This window comes from Aulonocara sp. 'chitande type north' Nkhata Bay, linkage group LG16 (genome assembly GCF_057382095.1).
Source record: "Aulonocara sp. 'chitande type north' Nkhata Bay isolate Kocher_YH1m ecotype deep benthic linkage group LG16, A_spYH_male_GT1.1, whole genome shotgun sequence".
In the NCBI taxonomy this organism is placed as follows: domain Eukaryota; kingdom Metazoa; phylum Chordata; class Actinopteri; order Cichliformes; family Cichlidae; genus Aulonocara; species Aulonocara sp. 'chitande type north' Nkhata Bay.
The window spans coordinates 13,847,926-13,869,053 of NC_141359.1; the positions used below are offsets into that span (position 1 = coordinate 13,847,926).

Sequence of the window (21,128 nt, forward strand, 5' to 3'; positions counted from 1 at the left end):
CTTCATTTATGTCATCTGACAAACAGCTGTAAATTGCGACCTTTGTTGTATCAATGGTGATAGTGTAGAAAGCTTTTGTTTACTGTTCAAAACTCTGGATTGTTATAGGAGGTGCACATAATTAAAAGGCTGAACACTGATTCCCTTCATACAACTGTGGTAAGTGTCACAGTACCTGAATGGTGAGAGGAAATTTGAAATAAGTTTGTTCATGCAGGAAGGCCTATTATGGATATTTGTGGTCAGACTTATGAATCACTATGACACTGTGTTTTTGTATTAGTTATTCCACTGCTGCAATAGTGGAAATCCAGACTTGCTGTCATCTGTCTTCTGTGTCCAATTAATTTTCATAAAAATTCTATCTTTTTTAAACAAGCTTTTTAGATAAAACAAATCATTTTACTAAGCAAGTTCTTTTTGGAAAAGAAGGGGGAATGCCTGTTTTGGTCAAATCAGGAAGAATGTCTGTTCTGAATGTTTGAATGAGACAAAAATGTGTTCAATGTAAGTATTAAAAATAGAGAATAAACACTTAATGGTTTCTTGTTCACAAACATATGCATGAATTTAAAAGATGTTTAAGCTATTAAAGAACTCCAGATCTAAAAACACTGCTGTTGTCACTGCTGGGAATTACAAATCATTGGAAAGTGTAATCCATTTCTTGAATGTAATTCTTTTAGAAGGACAACAATGACGTCTAGGCAACATTGAAGATTTAAAGTGATGATGTGGTTCAATTTTCTTTTTGGAACTACTTTTCAACCATGACTAGACTTCATTAAAACACCACCAGCCAGTGGTTGTTCAGTCGAAATGTTTGCTCGTTCCATTGCTCGTAAACTCAATTCTGTCATTTTCACTCTGGTCCAATAATTTCCTTACCCATCTTCTTCGAGCCATTCAAACTCTGCTCTCAGTGCTTTATACTAGGGCTGCTCGATTATGGCAAAAATGATAATCACGATTATTTTCACTGAAATTGAGATCACGATTATTTGACGATATTTATTTAACCCTTTAAGACCTACTATAGAACCAAGTCCACCAGAGCTTATATTATTTTTATTTATTTTTTTTACATGCTGTAGTGCCATTTGTAGGAGCATTTCAAGTTGCTATACATCAATACAACTGTTATAGCTCATATTTTAATAATATGTATGCATTAAGTGCATAGTAATTACATAAATTGCAAAAAAGTGCAATAAACTACAAAAAAAATTGAAAATCGCTTTTGTTTTGTTTACATATATTTCTACTTGGAGAAGTTTAAGAGGTTTATCCCTCAAAACTTTAAATACAATAAAGTTGCAAAAAATAGTTTCCCACCACAGGAAATTTATTTTGAGTGTCTTCATAGTTTTATTTTGGAGATACAGCAATTTTTATATACTGCAGGAAAAACAAAAAACAATCCTATGATGCAAATTTGCAAAGAAAACAGCATGTGCATCATTTCACTGTGGGAAGTGTTACGACCAGCTGATAGGAACGGCAAAGCGTGTTTCTGGAATATTATGTTTTTGTTCCTGCAAGCGCTTTTTATGCAGTTTTTGCAAAGCTATATGTGGAACGAAACCGTGACCGAGGACAAGCTGATGGCATCAGATGTAAGTACAACTCCTCCGGTTTCATATGCAAAACAAATTATTGCGCTAGCTTACACGGTTCAGATTCTACAGGGATTTAAAAATAGTTACGCAAAACTGAGCGTGCTGCTCTGACCGGCTTTAAAGGGTTAACAATGACTTTAAAAAAATAATATAAAATAGTGTGCAACACCACTGAAGTTTTTTTTTTTTTTTTTAACTCTTTTCAACCAACAGCAGTCACTCTCCTCTCCAAATAACTTCTGCTTAGCTTTCCGAGCTTCCCTCGGGTCCTCTTAATCAGCGGTCTCCAACCTTTTTTGCGCCACGGACCGGTTTATGCCCGACAATATTTTCACGGACCGGCCTTTAAGGTGTCGCGGATAAATGAGGGAGGGGCTAATAATCGGCTCAGTCATTTTTAATGATCGTTGAAAGCCCAGATCGTAATCGTGATTAAAATTCGATTAATTGAGCAGCCCTACTTTATACATCATTCTGTCATTCTGCCTATTAGACTGTTTGGCTTTTCAATTATGCTGAAACTCTCCCAGATCAGCGTGTCACCAGCTATCTGTCAGTGGATCACCTCTGACACTCGGTCCCTCAGTATTGGTGCCCCTCAAGGATGTGTCCTCTCACCACTATTGTTCTCTCTCTACACCAATGACTGCACCTCCAAGAACTCGGCTGTTAAACTCCTAAAGTCTGCAGATGACATAACCGTCATTGGCCTCATTCAGGATGGTGATGAGTCTGCATATCGGCAGGAAGTTGAGCGGCTGGTACTCTGGTGCAGTCAGCACAATCTGGAGCTGAACACGCTTAAGACTGTAGAGATGACAGTGGACTTCAGGAGACATCCCTCAACACCCCTCCCCTTCACTATATCAGACAGTCTGGTGTTGACTGTGGAGATCTTCAAGTTCCTGGGTACCACCATCTCCCAGGACCTGAAGTGGGAAACCAACATCGCCTCCATCCTCAAAAAGACCCAGCAGAGGATGTACTTCCTGAGACAACTTTGAAGTACAGTCTTCCACAGGAGCTGCTGATCCAGTTCTACACTGCAGTCATTGAGTCTGTCCTGTGCTCCTCCATCACAGTCTGGTATGGAGCAGCCACTAAACAGGACAGGCGCAGACTGCAGCGGACTGTACGGGCAGCAGAAAGGATCATTGGCGCCCCCCTGCCCTCCATCCAGGACCTGTACCTCTCAAGAACCAGGAAATGGGCAGGGAAAACCATCACAGACCCCTCACACCCTGGATACAGCCTTTTTGACCTGCTGCCTCTGGCAGACGGTATAGAAGACCAGGACCACCCGTCATAGGAACAGTTTCTTTCCCCTCGCCATCTCCCTCCTAAACAGTTGCTAGACTGCAACTGCACTTTATGTACATTCTGTGGTATTTATTCACTTCTGCCATCCTGTATTTTATGTATATAAGATTTAGACTGGTTATTTAGGGTTGGTTTACACGCCTTTGTGTATGTATGTGTGCATATGTGCATACTTATACATCTATCTATATATATGTGAATATGTGTGTGTATTGTGCCATTTACATATAGTTACATATTGTTGTAATTGACATTGCTGTGCTTGAGAGTCACCATCTATCGGAACCAAATTCCTTGTATGAGTTTGCGCACATACATGGCCAATAAACGTGATTCTGATTGTGATTCCAGTGGTGACATCCTACATGGCGCCACATTCATATGGATTTGCCTGGATCCCTTTCAGCAGAAGAAGGAGAAGCCACATTCATCTGTACTACAACCAGTTCTACTCACAGTAGCTTCAAGAAACCACCACTCCTATTGACACAGCTACTGACATCTACTGGTGGGATTTTACACACTGTAACTTCATATGGTAAAAGGGCTGATTCCTATGTAATGCTTTTATACCAGGAGCAATCAAAGTGCTTTATATAACATGACTCATTCACAATGATACTCACAAGCACTTTTTTCACTTAAGTGCTATCTATCATTTTTTTGTTATATTTCTAACATTCAGATACATTCATACTCTGATGGAGGCGTTGGAGAGCAAGTTGTCGTATCTTGTCCAAGGATATTTGGCATGCAGACTGGAACAGCCAGTCCACCAACCTTCTGATCAGTAGATGACCTGCTCGCTCTACCCCCTGAACTTCAGCCACCCACTCATGACTTGTGTTCTCCCAAGTCTAGGACTAGAGTGGAATCACTGACAAGAATTCACAACTATTTACATTGCCCAAACTATAGTATCAAAAGTACTTTCTGCATGTCTCCAAAATATAGGGTTAGTTTGGGACTAAGGCTTGGACAGTCACTGATTAAGAGTTAGACCACAGAGGGTTAAAAGAGAAATAGTTGATCTGCAGTTCCAGATGAAATGGAAAAAAATGTGAAAATGTTTTCTTACATGTTGTTTCATGTCTCCTCCATTGCAGTTTTTACACACAAGCCCAAATGGCATTGAAACCCGCGAATACACATACTCAAATTCTTGCTCCATTATGTTTCGGTCGATCTGGCATCAAGCTGATAAACTTATCTGATATCACTCTTGCATTGATGCCCCCATCCATCTAAGTGGCATCTTTTTGGCATGACATGGGATTGTTTTGCAATCAGATTAATGAAGTCTTTGAAGTTCTTCATGTTAAACCAATACTGAAACTGACAGAGCATCAGGAGGATGCTAAAGCTTGATTCCAGACACCATGGGATGCCCTGCTTGCCTGTGTTGACATATCAGCACTGTCTTGCGAAAATTTTTTGGAAGAACAGACCCAACTATACCTTAAACAGCAGCTTGAAATAACTAGATTATGCAGAAAAAATGCTTACATATGCACTAAAATAACACTTCAAACAATATTTATTACAGAGTAAGAAACACAGGGCTTGACCATAATGTAACACGTGGGAATGAGGCTGGGGAAGATGAAGCTACAGGAAGTATGAAGTCTCTAAAGACGTTAATAGTTTAAATCAGTGCACACTGGAAAATTACCAACCCTAGCTAATGTTGTCTAATGTTGTTTTGCTAAACAATAATGTGAATTTGCCTCTAACGTGTTTCAGTTTAACAAAACTGACAATTTAATAGCGTATTAAGGCATCTCTAAACAAAATTAATGAGAGGATCAACTGTTGTCGATCAACAATACAAAGTGACATGTCTTTATGGAAGAGAAAACAGCAGAATAACAGCTAATTTCCAATATTTTTTTAAGACAGTGAATCAATATCACCCCTTGCTTCAGCTGCACAGAACACCCGGGCAGGAAAAAAAGCTCTTTTCCTTTTCCTATCAGGAAAACTGTGGAATCAAAGTCCTGTAAGGCCCGGGTTTGTCCAATCTGCACATACACATAATTCACCATGATGAAACTCCGATTAAAAAACACCAACTCACTGCCCCGCCAACTCATCAAATTACTACAGGGACAGAGACAACTTCCTAGTGTGATGTAATATGATGCATGTTCACAAAAAAAGCGTAAGAGCTCTGCTTCAAATTCACTTTTTCATCTAAATTTTAGCCTTTATGTTTCGCAAAACATGTCAAATCAAAAGTACATTTCCAAGAAATATTATGCATGACTCAAAAGAAAAAAAAAAGACTTACAAGCTGCTCTTTACCATAACAAATATACTGAAAAAACACATCTGATTCACAATTCACAAGAAGTGAAGGGTTGCGTTTAGTGGGCTGATTTCACAAGTTTACTGTCGTGGTGCATTTCTGTGGTGCCAACCAGGAACTTACAAAAAAACAACAAATTTCCAATGCAGAGATGTGATAAATGCATGATTAAGAGTTTCCGTGCATTTTACACAAAGGAATGTCTTCAAATGTGACCTCTTTCCTGTGTTACAAGAAACAAAACCACATCACTTTATCAGTTATGCTGGCCCAGCCAGAGACCTCTGTGCACACAGACCCTAGGTTATTACATTAGACTAAAGCAGGACTAAAGCATATGGTTAAACACCACCAACAAGTGAGGGACCAAGAAAAAATCAGTTAGGTAACCATGGGAAATCAGAAACTGCTAATAGAAATAAAACACCAAAGTGAATCTCTTTAAAAATATGCTGATAATTTAGAAAGTTCTAATTGTTTTAGCAGTGGTCAGACCCCCAGCCTCCATATACATGCGTCCGGGACATGGTTGCCCAATAGTAATGTGGCGGCAGCAATGAAGCACAGGATTCACAGAATGTTATACTTCATTCAGCCAGTAATCTGCACCACTGTTCATCAGAACTCCCTCTCTGAAAGACATGACGATGGCTGAACAGGACCAAAAAGCACCACTGAATCTGTTGAGCTAATGAGATCTGACACACAAAGACTCACTATCTTAAAGCAGAATGTGTCTTGTATATGTTTGACTTCACTGAGGTGCTGGAGCTTAGTTAACTGTTTAAGTTCAAGAACTTTTTGCCCCTCAGTCCGGACCCATTATGCAACTTCCATAAGTGGATGTGAGACATTGAAGCCTCCCTCTACTGGATAAGGAAACATCTTATATATCCAGTAGGTCAGAATAGACTCTGCATTAAAAGCTATTCTCGGGTTCTCCCTTTTATTCCGAAGGCGTCGGCACAGCAGGCAGCTTTGCCTGTTTTGTTTTGGACAGATTTTTATGCCGGTTGCATTTCCTGTCGCTACCCCCAGGGAACCTTTGGCTCCTCTTGAGATCAACCCAGAGAGCTTTCACTTTTTAGGTGACTGTGTAAACCAGTACACGTGGAAACATAGCGGTGTAAAAACGAGGGAGATCATATCTGAATACTTTTAAAATCACTAAGACAAGTTTTTTCTAAGCAAAGCAGCATTTTTTTTAGTATTTATGTCAAAAATTAATGAATGAATGAATGTATGGCTGAATATGTTTGTATTTTATTTGATCTTTTTCTCGGTTTTCTTTAAAAAACAAAACAGGAGTGCCCACTGATCACTGATGGGTTGGATTTTTTTCTTTTTTAAACCCATCCTCTTTGCATCCCTGCTGTGCGCCTAATTCATGTTCACGGGGTGTAGACGGGAAGGGGAGGATCACACATTAACGCGTCTCCACAAAGGGCCAGACATAAAGGGCTCGCTTTACCTGTCATGCGCTCAGGTCGATCCGGTTGACAGTCCTGCTCGAGTCTGTTTCTCTCCGGCTACCGGAGGATCCCTCTGATTGGCTGCAGACGCAAACGCGCTCTCTCAGCCCACCCACTGCTGATTATAGGGACTCTTGCAAACTCGGTTTCCTTCCTTGCATTGAGTCTGGGACCTGGCCCCGGGGCTGAACGGCACACACACAAAGCGCGCAGCATGGCAGCTACCCACAGCGAGTACAGAGGCTACCTGCGGAACACCGTCGACATCGAGGTGGGGCAGCAGCACCGCTTCCACCCGGTGCAGAGTTCGGAACCCACATACCGGCCGCTCCTATTCGGGACCCTCGCTGTTATGGGATTGCTTCAGGTGGCCTCCAGCGTGGCGATCTTATTACACCTGACAGGTTATCTCCAAGAGGTAAGAATCTCAGAGCAACAGCGTGGTGTGATCTACTGCATAGTTCGCTCCTATACTGCTTTCATTGTGTGTGTAGCTTCACTCAAACTTGGGGTTTGTGTGTAAATATTTACTTCTAAAAGACTGTCAACAATTGCTGGCCGTGAGCGAGGTAGGACCGGGTCCAGGGATGTTTGCGCAACTTTACAATACCTATAAAATGTCAGATAACCTTTCTAGCTCTACATGTAAAGCAACCTGTGAAGATAAAAAGAGAGAGAGAGAGAGAGAGACGGGGGGGAAGCAGCTTTCAGATCGAGCCACTTGTGCTGTTCTCCGCGCAAAGCTTTGGTGCACTTTGGTGTTCCTTTGAAGGTGCTGCGCCTCGGCGGCACGCAGTTAAACTGCTGCCTCGCTGCAGAAACACCCTGACTCGCTGATAGCATCTCACGAACCCCCCTTAAAGATTTTTTTTTCCTTTCCACGAAGATTACCTGTTTTTGAGACGATAACATCTCAGCAACTGAGGCTCGGCTGCGAATCCAAATGTCAGTCTCCATGATGTCTTGTTTGCAAAATACAGATGTTTTCACTTGAGGCTGCCGCTGCTGCCGCTGAAGTTCTTCGTGCAGCGTGTTTACATGCCGTCCGCGAGCTGTATTTGTAATCTGTGTGTGACATTAGCTGTAAACGTTTGAGGATAAGCAGAAACGCAGTGGAGGCAGGGGAGTATGGCAAAGTTCAAGCAGGACCCTGTGGATGTTCCGACGTGCTGCCATGTGTGACAGCGCAGTGACATATGATCTGGGATCGCTCATATTCCTTGAAGACGCGTGTGTGGCATCTTGTAGGTTGCGTGTCTGCGATGATGTGAAATAATAATAATAATAATAGTATTAATAATTGTTTTTTCTACTTGATGGCGGTTTTAGAGTTGAATAATCGTCGTGTTTGAACAAGCCGAGAGGGCAGACCGCATCTCTGCTCTGTCAGGATGCACTAAGTTCACCTGGCGAGCATCTCTCTTCCTCCTTTCTCCCTTTTCCCATCTCTTCCACCTGTTTATGTGTGAATTTCGGGGGCGTTTTACAGGGCTCATAAAATCGTAATCCTATAAAAGTAATGGTACAAAAATTATGGCAGGTACTAATTATGCAATATCATACAGTTCATCAAAGTCTATATAATCTTAATGCTGCAGCTGGAAATGATTTAAAATACTCGCACTGTTGGATAGCTTTAGCTCTAACAACACAGCTACATATATTTGTACATTTATTGGAGAAATTGTATAAGATAATAATTCAGTTCAGTTTTAATTATATAGCGTGGAATTACAACAGTCGCCTTAAGGCACTTTATATTCTAAGGTAAAAACCCTAAAGTAATACAGAGAAAATCCTAACAATCAGATGATCCCCTATGAGCAAGCACTGGAGGACAGTGGGAAGGAAAAACTCCCTTTTAACAGGAAGAAACATCCTGCTGAACCAGGATTAGGGAGGGGCGGCTATCTGCCAAGACCGGTTACAAGTGAGATGAGGAAAGTATAAGTAATAAGTAACTAAAGTTTTAAAATAAACAAGGTGGTACCTCAGGGATACAGTGGAGTATAAAGTAGCATAGCATGAAAATACTGAAAGTGGTAGTTTGAGAGCCAATCATATTTCCAGAGGGGGCCAGTGCCACCCTATGCCTCCATTCTCTAGAGACACCCCTGATTATTATTTTTTGGCTTGTCAATAAAGGAACACTAAAGAAAGGCAGGGTTTTTATTATACAGATATGGATTTAATTCCATAGCTGTACAATAAAAGTGTGTGGAATTGTCTGAGAAGATGACAAGAGGGGAAGGCTGTCTTAAGTACCCAGCAGCACAAGAGGCCCTGTGGTTGGTCAGGGCTTTTTTCCGATGACAGATGCATATAGCAGCAGTCTGTGTGAGTCATCAGTATGGTGCTGGGCCATCATCTGACCACAACACCTGTAAAACTTCCTGGAGATGGTGAGGAGACCTGGGATCGGCACAGTGTCATGCAGAGATAGGAATGTGCTGAAGAGACTATTTTTAATTTAAAACAGCTGATTGGAATGTGAAGGTTAAAGTGTGTTTGCGTGCATGGGAGACTATTGGTTGTTATTACACACAGATAACAGAACAGCAGCAACTGAGAGCCAAAGCTCAAGTTACAAAACAGACTTTTTTTTCCCCTCCTGTTGCGGTGGAATGCAGAATGACATGCGGAAAATAGCCTCCCACTCTCTTGTACTCTCGCAGACACACACACACACACACACACACACACACACACTGATGTGTACTGTATGCGTGAGTCTTAATCTCATTTTACAGGACAGCCTGTAGAGCCTGAGATATTTCTCCTATCTTGACCTGTCAGAGAACCATTCTTGAGATAGATTCGGCTCATTAAATATGATGTTATCACTGCATTAAAAACAAAACAAAATCTCTATAACCGTTTTTGTTTCTTTCTTCAGGTAGATTTGTCCACAACTCCACATCGGCCCATGGAGGTGAGTCTGACCCCTGGGTGACCCCAGGCAACATGCCCTCTGACACATTCCACTCAGATATTGTGCATTTTCACACGTCCCTCCTGCTGCAACATTATACACATGCTACACGCACACATGCACTTAGTTAATCAGACTTGATCATCTGTAGATTTTGATTTCCTCCAATCAACTCTGAAATTGTCATTAAAGTAAAGCTTAAGAAAGAAGTAGTTACACTGCTGCTAATTAGAGATAATGCCACAGAGGCTAAAAGTAATCTGCTTTAAGAATACGCCAACGCTTGCAAGGTATTTCCTTTTGTCACTGCAAAGGGGGAAGTACATGTTTTTTGTTTTTTTTTTAACAGAGAAGAGCCTAAAGCACTTGGAAAACAGGATAATCATGTGCAATTTCTGCAGTGACAGGAGTTATGATTTTCCCATGGGTATGTTTTTCAGTGCACACCACAGCTTCTGTAAAGCAAGCACAAAAACCCTAGGTGGTCACACAGGCTGGAGAGAGGTCAGACCACAGCAGGAAAAACACCTCTCTGCCTTTGATATAGCATTGAATAGCTTCTTGGGGTTTTTTCCCCCCACAAGTTTGATTAATCTTCGATGTAGAATGTAGTTTACAGCATTGGCCATTACTGAGTCACCCATTGGCGTCAGTGGTCGCAGAGTGTTTGTTCGATGATCGGGAGAAGCACGAGGGAGTTGTAAAATGGAAATTCTTAATCGCTGAAGTCATATTTTCTAATCCCTCTATAGAAGTTGCCGCCCATTTTTTTTTTAAAGTAGAGCAATAGCAAAAAAACAGTCCAGGAAGTAAAATAACACTGGGTTCCCATAATGTTTTAATTTCCTTTGAAATTATGTATTTGTGTTTGATATCCCTGGCGGAGTGCTTGCACAAACCACCCAGCCTGTCTTGTACTGAGGAGTTCATTGTGTCAGCCCTGCGGCTGTTTCCCATGTAGCACAGGAAGACATGCTGGGAGTTTTTATGAGGTGTCAGGATGACAGGTCCTCATGGCCAGTGCTGTGTTGTGTCGGGGTCAGCACCGAGACTGTTGGTGATCCCTGCAGACTATAGAAGAGAGTTGGTGCTCTCAGGCCTCAGCTGGACAGCTATCGGCTCATTTTTGATGTGAGACAGGATGTTCAGGCTTGGCCTGCACTGGGGCTGGGCCTGTGGTCAGTAAGATCTGGGGAGTGGTGAGAACACAGTGCCATGAATCAGACATAGCTCATGATCTGAATGTTTAGAGATCTGTTTTAGGAGTCAGATGCAGTACGAAATACAAAGAGACAATCTGCTTTGGTGGCCAAGTTCTGAGTGAGAGGACTTTTGTTCTAGTGTAGCATCACAGAAACCACTCATCAACATAATAGACATGGGGAAGGATGGATGCGGTGTGTTGTTAAAAGGCTGAACTGAAGCCTGCATTCACTGTGGTGTTGCAGGACCAAGCATGTGCAATCCAGTCAGCCTTAGCTGCATGAATATTTTCTAAGCACGTCTTCATCGTGTAGCAGCTTAGCCTGGTGCAGAGTGGCTGCCATCCTGCACACTTTACTTCTAGGTCCCTGTGTCGCTCAGGTAGCTGCCAAGCTGCTGTTAACTTTGTTTAAATAATCTCTTCACTATGGTTAAAGAGGTATGACTTGGTCTCACCACAAATCAAGATAGATCCCACAATGTAGGGCCAACTGGGAGAGCATTCACAATTGCTTTGTAGCCTTGGCAAGGCCTTGTTTACCCCTGTCTATTTCCAGGGCGCTGCACTATAAACATGTTTGTGCAGCAAATTGTTTTTGGGGGACAGAGACTGCTAATCTTAGCTTGAGATCTGTGCAAATTTGTCTAGACTTAGGCTGTGAATAAATACTTAAGAGCAATATTAGAGCGTTAAAGGTGTGACGTTGCCAGACTGGCTTTGTACTGGAGTTTATTTGGAATGTGCAACTGTGCTCATGTGTGGTTTCACAACTGGTATGTTTAAAACTTTCAACACTCTCCTTTTCATTAGATTTTTTTTTTTTTTTAATCTTGGCTCAGAGTTGAGGTGAGATAATCCTGCCATTATACCTGCATTCTTCCAATCAGAGGAAACTGCTTAAAAAGTTTAATAATCTTCACCCCAGTGTTTTGCGGCAAAGCCCTATCTGTTACACAGAGCATGTGAATAAATACTCAATTTAAAAACAAGTGATAGTGGCATAACACTACACACTAACACTATATATATCTATGTCTATCTATTTATCTATATATATATATATTCCACCTTATCCCTGGGATGTCTTGAGTAAGAGCAGTCAGAAAACAACACTCACACCTGATATTTTAATTTCATGCCAGATGTGTAGGAGAGTTGGCAGCTCCTTTGCAACTGTTTACTTGCTTGGAAACCATGTTTTCCTTGACTGTATATGCTCTGTCTTGCCTGAGGACAGCCCGGTTCAGACAGTGGATGGCGGCGTCATCGCGGCCTTGAATAGAATCAGCAGTCAGTGACTGAATTCAGTCCAGACACTATTGCTGCCAAATCCCTGAGAAGAACAATCTTTCTGAAAGTTTACACTCACCAGGAGGTCACACACATCTTCAAGTATACACACATGCTCAGCTCCATGGAAAGAAGCAGTTATTCAAACAGACAGCAGAATAAAGCTGTGGGTAAAAAAATGTCAAAATCTTTTTAAAAACATTACAGCTTTATAGTGGGCCTATAATCGGATCTTTATTATATGTCATATATATATGTATATATATATACTGTGTACTGTTCCAGTGGTCAATGTTTATAGTAAACTTGGCTAAAGTTTCATATAGTGAGGTCATTGTATGTACAAATAGTCTCTCTTAGCCAAAAGTTCAGGCTCCAGACTGCTCTGTTTCAGTCATCTTTTTCTACTCTTAGCTTTGTATGATGTCATCAAGAGTGGATGCACTTAATACGGTCATCACAAGCACTCATCCTCACCCACCTTTAACTTTCTGTTTACTAGAGGCAGCCAATCACAAGAAACCTTGCTCAGCTCACATGGCTCGCTTTCAGACCGAAGATTGACTGAGAGGCTGTATACTGATAGCATCATGTAATAGGCCCTGCTTAGTTCTAACCATGCTGGTGCAAGTTAATTGTGACTGATTATATGAGAGGTCGCTAAGTTCAAAACCTCACGATGATAAGCTCAGGAACACTTTCATGTTTGATCTGTAAATCTGTCAGTTTGTTATGTCAGCTTTTCCACTTTTTCTGCAGGAGGTGCAGACAGAGCCAATGCTGAATGCACTGAAAGATCCAAAGAAAAAAGGACGATGCAAGAATAAAGATGGCATGGCTTCAGCCCATCTACCAATCAGAACGGATCAGGATTTCTCAAAGAGTGAGTCTTAATCGAAATGTCTTTTTTTTTTTTTTTTTTTACAGTTTCACATTTATAATAAATAAAATGTAAACGAAATATGTTATTTGCCCCATATGGGTTGATATAACTATTATATATAATATATGATTCATATTGTATGCATCATCCAGTTTAAAAAAAAATCGCCAAATGAAATGATTTGTTTTTAAACACTAACCAAAGTGCTCAACAAATGAAACATTAGCTTGCTACTATATGGCATATACTTGTCCTCTGCCTCATCAGAGGCTTCTCAAATAACTCTCTGAAGCCGTTACCAAGATGCCCCATGAGTGGCGAGACTTGCTCATACTTTTCCATTATGTTTTACTTTCTACTCATTGTAAACTGTGTAAATCTTAGTTGTACAAAAATAGCTACAGCTATGGTTGAATTCATAACTTTTTACCCTTGTTCAGTAGTACAGCATTAAACGTCCTTTAGAAATTACTTTGCATTGGGATACAAAGATGACTTCCTGTTTTAAGTGTTGAGTCTCTTGATGGTGCTATAATGTTAATGCTTAACAGAGTTGCAACGAATATAAGTTTTACAATAGAGAGGTTAAGTTTTAATGTTGTGACCTGATTTACTGAACCTTTAGTTTGAAACTAGGTTAGTTAAACTAGATTACTGCAAATATAGAAAGGATGTTCTTGATAAACAACAAAAGTTCTCTAAAGGTGAAGTAATTCATCCAGTTTTTCTGTTGTTCTTTGTCATCACACAGAGAGTGAGCTGGCGGCCATCACCATTGAATGGGATGATACACATGCGCACCTCCATAACATGGGTTACCACAAGGGGAAACTGCTGGTGAGGGAAGCCGGTTCCTACTACGTTTACGCCAAAACTTGCTTTCGCTATTACAATTTCAAAGGGCCAATTTCAGACGACAATCCCCCAGTGGATGTTAAAAACACCCAGCTCTTCCAGTACTTGTGCCATGAGAGCATCAAACACAACAGCAAGGCTGTGGTATTAAGCAAGATGGGCAGCACTATGCGGTGGAACGGCACAACCTATAATATGTACTGTGCCCAGCAGGGACGAGGGGTCCAGCTGGATGTCGGAGATGCCTTGTTTGTCAATGTGTCCAACGCCTTCATGCTGGACCTGGCAGGAGAAGCGACGTATTTTGGGGCCATAAAGTGGGGTATCTGAAACTTAAATACATGGGGAGCGGACATGCTACTGAACATTTGATATGCCAAAGAACCACTGTTAGTGATGTTAATTTGTCAAAAGAGTTTTTTTTTGTTTTTGTTTTTTTTAAATTGTTTTGTTTTTTGTGTCACATTGTTTTGCATCAGATAGCCTTTTTAGACTCTTATTATGAGGAAAAACTTATGCAAAAGGTAAACACCTTTCAAAAAACAAACTTGTCTTTCCACTTTCTGTTTTTCCTTTCCCAAAAAGCAGAACTAGCACTCTCTACTTCACCCAAAATAGCACTTGAGTTTTATTGGACTTTTTTGTGGTTTGTGTTGGGGAATTTAAATACATTCAGTTTAGATTACAACATTTAGACTTAAGGATTGACATGTGTTTATGCACTAATTAAACGATTCACAAGGGAGCAACTAAGGAAGTAAGTTTGTTGGGAGGAGGTGCAGCAAGAAAGGATTTATCAGTGCTGATTGTTGGAGAAAAATGTCCAAAGAGAGAATTGGAGTTGATAGAGCATCTGCTTGTACTTAGCAGATTATCATAGGATAAAAATAAGGCCTTGGTATAAGTGTTTTCTTGAAAGTCTTTGGAAGTCAGATCAAGGCAGGCAGTGAAGCATCCTTGCAGTTTAGCAACTTTAGCGGATAGTGACAGTAATAGGTAATTTCACCCAAAAATTAAAATTAAAATTTAGGTTTAGTATGAGTTTGACTTGGGGCCATGGGGTTGTTGCTCCAAAAACATTTATTATCCATCTTTCCGCCCCAAGTGGTCATTTGAAGGTTACAACATGACAATGTCATAAATGACATGTTTGTTTCATTTATGACGATCAGCAAGTGAAGCAGATAGCAGGACTGTCTGACCATGAATGACAGGAATAGACTCCTGTCTCTTCTTTCACTAGACGGACCAAGTTGAGTTTGGTTCATCTTTAACTTAACTTTTTTTTTTTGTTTGTTTGTTTTTCATTTGGCTCTTAGTGAGGTAAATGGGAATATGCACTAAATATTTATTTATTAGCTAGAAAAGTACAGAGACGGGCCACTGTTAAAGTGACCTTTCGGCTGTAAAATCATTTATATTTTATGTCTGTATGACATTCATTAAGCAGCACTTAGAGGAAATAGTAGGCACGCTTTTTGTTATTAAAACACAGGGGCTTCCTTTTAAATTCTATATTTATGTATCTCGATTTTTGACAATTCTGTGTGTACTTGCCTAGCCAAAAGCAATATGGTTATATTGTTTCTTCTACAAGATTGTAGCACACCTGTAAGACCTTCATCTGTTTTCATCTGCTAGATTTTTCTATTCAGTGTTCTTTTTATTTATGTTTGTGTATGTTTTAATAAAAAAAACCTACTTTTTTACAATTGTTTCAAGTGTATTGGAAAAGACCCGATCCAGGCTGTTGTTTGGTGTGGCTGAACTTCACAGGATTAGCTGCCTCAAGCTGTAAGGTGATGAACAGGCCACCCTGACTGTGATATGATTGCAATGTGAAATTTGATCATCTCCAAAATCTTTGGAAAATTCAACACCGCTGTTGCCAAAGAATGATGTCACGTTGTTCCTTTACCTCTGCACACCCGGTCACAGTGGCCCACTAGAAACCGCCCACTACTGCTAACTCACAGCAGATATTTGGAGACCCGGCTCGAAACGACCTGCAAAATAAACAAGAAACAGCCTGTATGTAATATGTAGGAGTCGTTTTGATCATCGTTGTAATGGGTCTCCCATGAAGCCCTGCGGCACGCAAGAGAAAGAGAAACTCTTAATGTTAGACCCAAAGCCAAACAATTCCTCTATTGTGTGATCTTGGGTGTTCACCAGCATATGGCCAGAGAATGACTGGGGTTCACACGTTTGTTCTGCATGCTGGGACCTCACACGACTCTCAGCTCATTGTTCAAACACTACTTACTGAGGGTCTGAAATGAAATCTGGGGGTGGAATAAAAATACTTGGCTGAGGTGGGTGAGGAGCTAATTAGTTTTTGAGTTTTGACTTGATTGGCATTGCCGTATTTCATTTCTGACTGCGGAAAGTATAATATAGAATTTCCCTTAATGAAAGTTCACAGAACAATAATACATCTTAAAGGCAAAAATGGGAATGCTATTTTTTTTAGAAAGCTGTTTTATACAAATAAACAATACTTGTACAAAGTTTTGCAACAACAAAGTAATTCAGCTGTGCTCAGATTTAGCTGAAGCCATAAGTGTAAACAATGGACTTCCGCTGTGTGCCACCCTTTTGATGTGACTTGATTTCTCAATTCTTGGCTCTTAGCTAAAACCATTAAAATGTGTTGTGTCAGTAAACATTATGGATAGCCTGGCATTCACTGGACCCCCACCCTGAGCATGCATCCACGCACACATACACACACGTGCGCGCGCGCACACACACACACACCCATATATGTACGCTGACAAAGAAGTCTCGCCTGCTGCGCTCAGAGGTTCATAAAATAGGTCATTTTTGGTACACGTGGAGAACTTATTTCATTACTCACATATTTTAAAACGCAAGGGGCCACAGCAACCAATATTAATGTCATATAGGTTTCAACGTACACTACAGGGCACAAGCTGCATCGCTTTCTTCTATTTTCCCTGGTGCCAGTCAGGGGTGTTTATAGAATTTTTTAAATGGGGAGGCACTGGGCCAAGAACCAGTCAGGATGAGGGCTGGGTGTTGAAAATGAATCAGATCACAAGGACTTTCATAGATGTGAGGCCTCCTGCCTCCATAAAGTCACATTAGGTTGCCATGTAGCAATATGGCAAAACTAGGTTCAACCACAGAGTAACAAAATACAAGGCTGTCCAGCTGTACATGAGTTTTATTGTACTGAGTGGTTGTTGGTAAAACCCCCCCCCACACACACACACACACACACAAAAACAAAAAACTATGTCTTAGACATCACTGTGAGTCAAAGGGGGAGTCCATATTTCAACTTAACAGCTTAAGAAATGTATTTTCTAGCATCTTGCATTAGTTATATGAGCATGCAGACATAATGTTTTAGTATTTGTCATTATATAGTTACATTTACAATGATGCCCTGAAGATGACAATGCTGTTTTTCCCAGAAAGGGAATCCAGACCCCATGTGTTCCCATGTGAATAAAAGTTTGCGGAGGCTCTTGGGTTCAAATCAAATTTCAGACAGTGGTGGTGCCAGCCCAGACCCTAGCCACACCCCTGCTGCCAACAGGTTTTCACATATTCCATGACAGTGTGTCGCAGATGAGCTCCAGCAAACACAAAGTGGATTTTATTTCCATCTTCTGCCGTTTTACGATGCATCTCCATCAGACGTGATTTCAGAGTTATTATTTCCCCATGGTTCAGAGAAGAGGTGGAGCTGTTGATTCAGAAAAACAAAGTCATGTGCTGGAAAATATATCAGGGTGTTTTCCCCCAATAAGCAGCACCAGAGGCATCGGTACTGAAGTTAATGCCATTAGCTAAGTATGGCTGCCTAGTTTTATGAGGCTTTGTGGTTTGGAGGAAATGGAGCTCTGAGAAGTCCGTTTTTACCGAGCAGCTGCAGGGCTTTGTTCTGTGCAGGTCGCTTGGCTCTCTTACATGCACTGAACTATCCACGCACTTACACAATTGCACTATCAGTATACAAATTTGTGCCTACTACTGCCCTTCCTGCTTCATGCACGCATACACATGCACGCATACACACACACACACACACACACACACACCTTTGCTGAGTCAGCACAGTCAGCTATTTTCACAAGCTGGGCCCTCGCCCTTTGTCTTCACCCCAATATAGCTCAGATGTTTCAGGCTTTTGATGTCTGACGTTTTTACAGCTTGGCTAATACTAACATTAGTGTTATTAAAACAATAACAGAGTGAGATTTACAGGCTATACTGCAGACGCATGGGCGTGAGATAGCTGGAAGGGTTATTACTGTAACCAGGCCTGTCATCTCCTGCTTAAGCTGTCGGCAAAGTATGTGTGTCTGTGTGTGCCAGACTGTCTATGTCTCTGTGTAGGTCAGCAGACCTTTGAGGGGTCTTCAATTAAAGGGAACCCCATAATAAATTAAAAAGTCAAAAGGTCTAAAGGGCATTGTAATGGGTCAGCTGGTCCAAGTAATAATGGATTGCATTTATATAGCGCTTTTCAAGGCACCCAAAGCGCTTTACAATTCCACTATTCATTCACACACTGGTGGAGGCAAGCTACAGTTGTAGCCACAGCTGCCCTGGGGCAGACTGACAGAAGCGAGGCTGCCATATCGCGCCATCGGCCCCTCTGGCCATCACCAGTAGGCGGTAGGGTAAAGTGTCTTGCCCAAGGACACAACGACCAGGACAGAGAGCCCGGGGATCGAACCGGCAACCTTCCTGTTACCTTCATAACCATTACAGATGAGCTTCCCAACCGACCGTGGCTCAGGGGGCGACTGTGATTGTGATCGGCATTGTACCGATTGCCCAAGTACAATGTCAGAACAAAGAGATGAAGTCCATGAGTCCTCTCTATCCTTCTTTCTTTTCTCCCCTGTACCAAATGCTAAATTTTGCAATTTTCTATGGAGACTCTCAAAGGTAATCCCACTTTGGCTATAACTGAGACTCCAGTGAGCTTGTTAATAATCGTTTTTGACAATTTTTCAGAACCATGGAGAGCAAATCTAAAATTTGAACCCCCAAAACGAATGCCTTATTAATGCCTTAGCAAGCTCAAAATAAGGGAAATGTGTTATACGGCTAAGGTCCTTCAAGAAGCAGGTCATGCAAGATGGGAGCCATTTTGGTTTCACTATTTGGCAGTCATTTTGAAGGTCCTAACTAAACGAAAGGGGAGAGAGCTTCCAACAGACCTATGGCGACATCAAAACTGCAAGTAAAGGATTACATGTTAAATTTAATCAAAAACCAAACTTAGAAAGATTTTTCCCCCCAAACACAAATTTAATACAATTCATACGTTTACTCTACATGTGCACAGATTCACAACATGATGACTTCAGTAATGGCTCAGTCCAGAGTGCCACGATGAGCAGTATCTCTGCTCTTCCCACTGGAGCATGGACAATTGCAATGCAGTCAGTATGTAAGCCAAGAAAAAGCACTAAAGCACTCTTGCATCTACACTGCAAAAATGAATGGAGAGACATGCATGGCACAACACTGCAGAAAATATACCAAACCTTTTCTGTGCGCTAATACAATGAAGCCAATGCCGAAGTGCAAAGTTAAACTGCAGTTTCTCAAAAGGCCACTTACGGCTGAGCCTCTTTTCTGCTATTTTTGCGCTCGTAATGCCTTTCAGAGCATTTTTAATGGACTATTTGACAAAGACCATGACTTACTGTGTGCTACAGACTGCCAAAGAATTTTGTGCTTCAGTTATGATGAGTTAAATTCTATTATCTAAATTGTTTAATGCCTAGCACTCGCTAGCACTACATGACAACTTAGTGCACCTTCTCAACCATACAGTGTATGTGTCACATTGGATTAGGCAGGATTCAGAGCTATGCAATCAAAGGGGCATTTATTTACAACACCACGTGAGTTATGTATATATATATATACAGTGATCAAGGGATGAGGGCTCCAGGGGTTCCAAAAAAGGGGTCCAGGGCAGGGGATAACAGGCTCACACTCCTCTTTGTACCAGAGTGACACAAACACACTCAATCCGATCCCATGCAGTGACTCACTCTCACTCACGCTCATCCAGGTCAGGTCCAAGGGAAACAGGCAAGGACCCAGGTAGATCTGTACAGGGAGATGGAGACAGCTGTTAGGAGAGAAACAGGAAACACAAAGAAATTTGCTACACTAACAGAGGTAAGTATAACAATCCAGCAAGGAACAGTCCTCCACCAGGGTCCTAAGTACTGGCTGGAACAATCAGAGGAGATTAGCAGCAGGTGAGAGTAGCGTGGATGTGGAGATCAGTCGGAGACCAGCTGCCACCTTGGTGCGAGGAGTGAAGACAGCACACCGGGGCAAAAATGGAGGACCATGACAATATGGTCCCAACTAAGCGTAAAAGATATTATTTGCACCCAAAGAAGAGCTTTGCAATGTCCTTTAAGAAGCCTGGAGAACTATTCATGAAGACTGTTTAAATAAATTACAAGTGAGCTTGTCTGAGAGAGTTTAGGCGTTTAGGCTGTGTCAAGGAATAAAGGTGCGTGTTTTTGACTTACATACTGTATTCCCATGAATGATTTACATTTTTCTAAAAGTCACTGAGACCATTTCCAACGATTCTAGAAGGAAAAGGATTGAGGGGCAGCTCAAACTTTTGCACAATACTGTTTGTGCCCAGAAATATCTAGCAACATGTTGACTGAAAGGTGCAAGTTACTACTACTTAGGTCCTCCTTAGCAAGGAACTCAACTTCCAGCTGACAAGTAGACCAGACTGTGGTTATACTGGGCAGCTTCCAGGTGTCAGAGAGTGTGTAACTGTGCCCAGAATATGCACATCTGTGGCCGCAGGGGTCAGTCAAAATAATGAGTTTCCATATGAGCCGTAGTTTGAAACTAACATTAATCAACTCCAAGCACTGAAAAAGGCCTATTATTATATTGCTTGTCATAAACAAACTCATCATTGTGTTAAGAAATACCCAGTACTGAGTTCAATTTACTGCTGGCACAGTAGAAAAGCCACCAAGCAAACTGAGTCTGAAAAGCCTTGAGCCAGCAGCTGACCATTGGTGGTGAAACCAAAACAAATATGTCTCAATCCGAGCTCTGATTTATGGAAGCTTTTGGGAAAATTTGAAGTACTTCCATACTAACCATTCCATTGTTAAAATGAACTAATAAAATACACCAAAACATTACTATTGTAAGCAGATTAAGAAGAATTACAGTTTTTTTAAAATTGGTTTGGTACTA

At 41.2% G+C, this 21,128-nt stretch overlaps 1 protein-coding gene across 1 annotated transcript; it reads left to right on the top strand.

Moving 5' to 3' along the window:
• Positions 1-6,725: 6,725 nt before the first annotated feature.
• On the top strand, positions 6,726-15,586 carry tnfsf11 (TNF superfamily member 11). The gene is made up of 4 exons (XM_086266869.1): positions 6,726-7,137; positions 9,616-9,651; positions 12,905-13,028; positions 13,780-15,586. The coding sequence occupies exons 1-4, from the start codon at positions 6,934-6,936 to the stop codon at positions 14,211-14,213; spliced, it is 798 nt and encodes a 265-aa protein (XP_086122995.1). The 5' UTR covers positions 6,726-6,933; the 3' UTR covers positions 14,214-15,586.
• The last annotated feature ends 5,542 nt before the right edge of the window (positions 15,587-21,128 follow it).